Source organism: Mandrillus leucophaeus, unplaced genomic scaffold, assembly GCF_000951045.1.
Source record: "Mandrillus leucophaeus isolate KB7577 unplaced genomic scaffold, Mleu.le_1.0 Scaffold980, whole genome shotgun sequence".
NCBI lineage: Eukaryota > Metazoa > Chordata > Mammalia > Primates > Cercopithecidae > Mandrillus > Mandrillus leucophaeus.
The window spans coordinates 401,876-407,602 of NW_012110697.1; the positions used below are offsets into that span (position 1 = coordinate 401,876).

General features: G+C 49.8%; 2 protein-coding genes across 2 annotated transcripts in view; one reads left to right on the forward strand and one right to left on the reverse strand.

The window, feature by feature from the left end:
• Positions 1–2,413: 2,413 nt before the first annotated feature.
• Positions 2,414–5,409, reverse strand: CBLN3 (cerebellin 3 precursor). Its single transcript, XM_011971019.1, has 3 exons — positions 4,637–5,409; positions 4,171–4,290; positions 2,414–3,872 (listed from the first exon to the last, which is right to left on the reverse strand). Exons 1-3 carry the CDS (start codon positions 4,934–4,936, stop codon positions 3,675–3,677), a joined length of 618 nt encoding a protein of 205 aa, XP_011826409.1. The 5' UTR covers positions 4,937–5,409; the 3' UTR covers positions 2,414–3,674.
• The window catches only part of KHNYN (KH and NYN domain containing), a 9,157-nt gene continuing 8,603 nt past the window's right edge, over positions 5,174–5,727 (forward strand). The window contains exon 1 of the mRNA XM_011971018.1: positions 5,174–5,289. Coding sequence (XP_011826408.1) covers positions 5,184–5,289 — 106 coding nt within the window. The 5' untranslated portion in view covers positions 5,174–5,183. The remainder of the gene's footprint in view (positions 5,290–5,727) is intronic.

The window sequence follows — 5,727 nt, forward strand, 5'->3', positions numbered from 1 at the left end:
ATTATAAATTTTATGACACCTATGCTTAAATCCACTATAAAAATGGGCTGTAGACCTGAGAGACATTATCTCAGCTCAGGCCAATTTTTGAATTTAGATATCTAAAATAAAAATATATCTCAATGTAGATCAAGTTTTGGATTATTAATCAATGAATTTTTGGTTGGGACCTGGGAACTGGTTCACCTTCTAAAATGATTAAAATCTGAACTGATATTTATCTTGTATATATCACGGGAAATTTTCAAGCCCATACGTTTTCCATGCAGTGGTATTGTAGCTGGATGCCTTTTCTCTACATGAAGCCATCTTTAAGTTTAGTGACTCTGATATGCAGATGTCCCGAAGATGTCCATACCTTAATCCCTGGAACCTGTGAATATGTTATATTACATGGCAAAACAAACTTCAAATATGCAATTCAGGTTGTGGACCTTAAAATAGGGAGATTATCCTGGCTTATCTGGGTGGGCCCAATCTAATCACATGAGTCCTTTAACTCAGAGAACTTTCTCCACTGAAGTCAGAGAGAGATGGTAGAAAGGTAGGCCTGAGAGATTCAAAGTGTGAGAAGCACTTGGCTTGCCATTGTTGGCTTGAGAATGGAGGGGGCCAGGACCTAAGTCCTACAACCATAAGGAACTGAACTTGAAATGAGTTTAGAAGTGAATTCCTCCCCTCCAGTAAGGAAGGCCGCCCTGCTTATACTTTGCTTTTGACCTTGTGAAACCCTGAGCAGAGAAGCCAGTCACGTTTTGTTGGACTTCTGACCCACAGAAACTGTGAGATAATAAATAGTTACTTTAAGCCATCAAGTTGGTAGTACTTTGTGGCCGGATGTGGTAGCTCACACCTGTAATTGGATCACGTGAGGCCAGGAGTTTGAGACCAGCCTGGACAACATGGCAAAACCCCATCTTTACTGAAAATACAAAAAATTAGCTGGGCCTGGTGGTGCACAACTGTAATCCCAGCTACTCGGGAGGCTGAGGCATGAGAATTGCTTGAACCCAGGAGGCGGAGGTTGCAGTGAGCTGAAATTGCGCCACTGCACTCCGGCCTGGTCGACGGAGCGTGACTCTGTCTCAAAAAACAACAACAAAAAACAACTTCCAGTTGTCTTCCCCGATAGCTAATCTCCCCTTCTTCTTTATTATAAAACTCCCAACTTCTAGCTGGACATGGCTGCCTGGAATAAACTCTATAGCTCCTAGCCTCTCTCCCTGGCTTGGTGAGCCCAGGTGACTAAATTATACTGAGACACAATCAGACATATTGGTGCACCTTTCAGAAAGCTTCTTTCAAGGAAAGAGATGTGCTGTTTCTTCCTTCCTGTTAGGCTGATGTAATGGCTGGAGCTCAGGGAGCCATCTTGGGTCATGAGGTGGCAAGCTAAGGATGGTAGAACAGCAAGACAGGAGACTGGGCTTTCAAATGATCATAAGGCTGCCATCCATCCCTGGACCCTTATTTACAGATTCTTCTATGTGAGACAGAAATGAATTCCTATTTTGTTTAAGCTATTCTTATTTTGGGTTTTACTGTTACAGCCAAACCTACTCTTAATCATTTTGCCTAATTAATATCTCATTATAATAAGTGGGGTAATACAGAGGATCCATTTTCCAGGAGATGAACAATCAAGCCTGAGCAGTGAACAGTTGTCTTGGACATTTGACTAATCCATTGTCTTATAACACACCATTGGACTGTTTTTCTTCTTAGTTGCAAAATATGCCCAAATAGTTCCATCAGTATCTTTCATTCTTGGCACAGTGCCAGATCTTCCTGGAATTACTCACAGTTCTCTGTACTCACCCCTCCCTACTTACACAGATAAAGAAAAACAAACGTACCTTGCAAATAGACAAAATGTCTACTATATTTATGTTCTACTTACCACGACTCACTAAAAATAGCCTATTACGTTCACTCTTTTTCACTTAGTATATTAACTACCTTTTGGCACACTTTATAGTGACTTCTTTCTTTTTGAATATCATTATAGATGCATGGATTTTAAAAAATTCACCTTGTCCAATTAGCTATATTATTTTCCTTTTGATAATCAAATTGTCAAAGCATGTTAAGTGGGAGCCTCTTTAAATTGATTCCTTTGCCTTTCAGCTTTACTTTATACATTTAAAAAGTATCTTTGCTTTCTGTCATCAACAACATTTTCTGGGCCTGGAGTTACTTAAGGTGTGCAGCTATTCTTCAAGGAACCTGAGGTTTTTTTGGTATTTTTTTTTTAATGGTGACTAATATTTGAAGCAAAGATCCAGTTTCTAAGAATGGATATCAGATTGTTCCTGATGTTGTTTTTAGTGTTAGTGACAGTTCAAAAAGTTATTTCTTTTTAAAACCACAAATTCACCTTGGTATTTCCTATTTAACTCAAACATTATTCAACTTTTAAAATGTAACTTTAGTATACAGTTTAATATTTATTTTCCTCTGCAACATACCTACTTGTACCTGTAACACCCGATCCAAACTCCAGAGGCATCTTCTCTTTAGTGATCCTATAGTGTCTCACTGACCACCATTCTCTAGTTGTTTTATTGATAGATTCATCCAGGCTGGGCCAATGGGACAGCAGGATAAGAAAGAGAGAGGGAGGGTTTAGCATACTGGCAGGAGAGGGTCTGAAGGAATGAATTATGGAATCCCAGGCAATAGGAGGCCTAAGGAGGAGAATAAGACAGCACAGATCAGTAGAAAGAGAGATGGTGTAGATAGGCTGGAACAGGTACAGTGAAGATAACTCAGTGAGAGAGCTGGGAGGAGGGAGGCAGCAGTCAGAGTGTGGAGGGACTGATGTTCAAACTTCAAAGGTGGAGCAGTTTCAGGAGGTGGCCAAGCAAGAGGATGCATGGTTATCGATGTTTTCCATGGTCCACCTCCAGCTCTGTATACCTGCTCTCAGCTCTGCTCTCAGCCAGAGCAAACACACTCACCCTAGTCTCAGGTGGGGAGGTAAGGGCCAGAGTCTATCTGGGATCTGGCATAGAAGGACAGCCAGGATTGCTGCCTGCTGGCTGCTCTGCTATACATGCAGAATATGCACCATGTTCAGACTAGACAATATACCCTCCTTCCTTCCTCACCAGCTACAGACTCCAGGCCCTTCCCACACTTCTGCCTGTGGCTGAGCTTTCCACCCTAGCCCATACGGTGCTGGTTCAGCTTCTGACGGTGCTGGCTGAGATCTGTGATGCTGGCATTCCTCACAGGAAGAAGCCTGCAGGGTATGCTGAGGCTTGTCCATCTGGGCTCCTGTGGGGGCCTGTGAGGCTCACCTGTGCCACCTGTTCCTGAACAGCATTGAGCAGGAAGCTGGGGTGGGGGAACAGGAGGAGCAGAGGCTGCAAAGTAGTGCAGATCTTCCTTCTTGCCAAACCTTGCCCTGATTCTAGGGCTGCAGGCAGGAACAGATGCAGCAGGTGGCTGGGAGGGGAACTGGTGGTGGGTGGGTGGAAAGACCAGGTCTGGAGATGCCACAGCTCTACTCTTTTCTTAAACTTGGGTGTTTGGCACAGGGTCCCATGCAAGGAGGTGGGATATAGGCAGCCAGAGGGGAGTCTCTCTCCTGCCTCTGCTGTTTCTGGGGCAAGAGAGGGCAGAAGAAAGTCGTCAGGGGCTGGATTCTTGTGCTTGAAAGGCTTGGGTCCTCAGAGAGGGAAGATGAGGAAGCCAGAGAAACTTGAGTATTTCCAGCCACCCAGTAGATTTCCCCGACGCAGGCGCAGAGACACTCGGTCCCCGGGGTCCAAGGGCAGTAGCACAGAGCTGGTGGCTGCCTCCCGGGTCACATCAGGGTCATTGGCAAAGGCTGAGATGACAGGCCACGTGTTCAGCATCAGGCTCACCTGGGGAGGGGAGCCCAGTTAGCCTCCATTCTCCAGTCCTTAGCTCAGGACCCCCACTTTCCCAGGGGCTTCCTCTTGGGAAGCTGGGTCTTAATGGGCTCTCCTGGGAGGGCTGAGGGGTGGCCAGCATTGGACTCTGCACATCCTCCACACTCAATGGAAGGCAGGTCCATTCCTCCCCTGGTCCTGGACTCCAGGACACAGGTCAGTGGAGGGTCCACCTGGAGGTCAGCTGGGCTCCACTTCTTCTCCCTCCCTCCCCTCCTGAGCCAGGGATGGGGGCCAGTGCTGAGGTCACCTGGACAGTTTGGCGGTTGTACACCTTCACCACATGGAACCGGAAGCTGTAGACACCCCGGACAGGGGCTACGAAGGAGCCGGAGGCCCGGTCAAAGCCACCGCCCTCGTTCACCAGGACCTGGGGGAAGCAGAGCCTGCTGAGTGGGGCTCAGGAAATGCCCATGGCTCAGGGGTACCATGGGGACTGGGCAGGGGCAGTGAGTAATGAATAGAAGGAGTGGCAAGTAGGAGTTAATAGGCATGAACAGATTCAAAAGAAATGGTGAGAAGGGGCAAGGAGGGGCTGCATATGGGTGGAGGCAGAGGAAATCATTGGTGGGGTGGAGCAGCAACAGGCCAGATTAGGGAAAGATGTAGGAAGCTGTTTTCTTAAAGCCTCAGGGACAGCAAAGTGGGCTTGGACAGTTGCTTCCAGGTCCTTGCAGGGGCCTTCCAGGTCCCATGGACAGGGGCAGGGGGATTACCTGGTCGAAGTAGATGGCCCCACTGGTGCCATTGCCGGTTTCCCCTGCTGGCTCATGGTGGTGGCTTCGGACCGCAGCAAATGCCACTCGCCCAGGGGGCGCCTCTCCCAGGGCTGCTCCTCCGGGCCCCCCTGCGGCAGCTCGCCCAGGCTCACAGACCACAAGGCACTCCCCCTCCAGCAGGACGGGCTCTGACCCCTCCTGGGCCCACCCGGCCCCCAGGGCCAGAAGCACCAGAGCCAAGGGAAGCCCAGGACTGTGTAGGGGACCTGGTAGCCAGTGTGGCTTGGCTCCCAACATGGCTGAGGGGCTCTGCAACCCACAAGTGCCCCTGTCTTCTGCTCCTCTTCTGTTTCCGCTCCTCTCCCTGGACTCTCACCGCCAGCACCCTGATCGTCTGCCCTCTCTAGGCTCGCTACACCCCCTCTCCATACCTGTGTCCCGGCTCTGTCCTGCCTCCCACTCTTACTCCTGCTGTCACTGCAGTTCCCTCCTCCTTGGCAGAGCATGCAGTGACAGCAGTTGGGCTTTGGGAGAGAGAGGAGGGATGAAGCCGCCCGCCCGCTGGACGGGAGGGCTGCAGCCAGAGTTTCAGGGCAGCCCTGCTGGACGGGACTGCACTGAAGGCTGGACCTGGGGGGACGGAGAACACGGTATGTGTGTGTGTGAGGGGTGTGAGAGAATGTATGAGTGTGTGCATATGCCAGAGGCAGCCCCTTAACCCCCTCCTCCTATTCCTCCTCTCTTCAAAATCCCCCACAAATCAACAGCCCTTCTTCGTGGCTTCTTTCCATTTGTTGGAAGAAAGGGGTACTCCACCCGGGGTACCCCCCTCCCTCGCCTCCGCCACGATTGCTTTGGTGGAAAGTGCTTGGGCCTAGAGCACCAGTGGAGCCAGTCACGCTGCCTCTTTGGTTGGCCACGTCTTTATTCGCGGGAAACAACTTTCAACGCATGGTTTCACTTTCCGAGAAATAACTGCGCAGAATGCGCGAGGACCCCGAGGGCGGGGAGACAGAGTGGAGAAGCGCGAGGAGCGAGCCCTGGAGCCCTGGAGGGGACTAGGCCGAGCTGGCCCGTCGGGGCCGCTG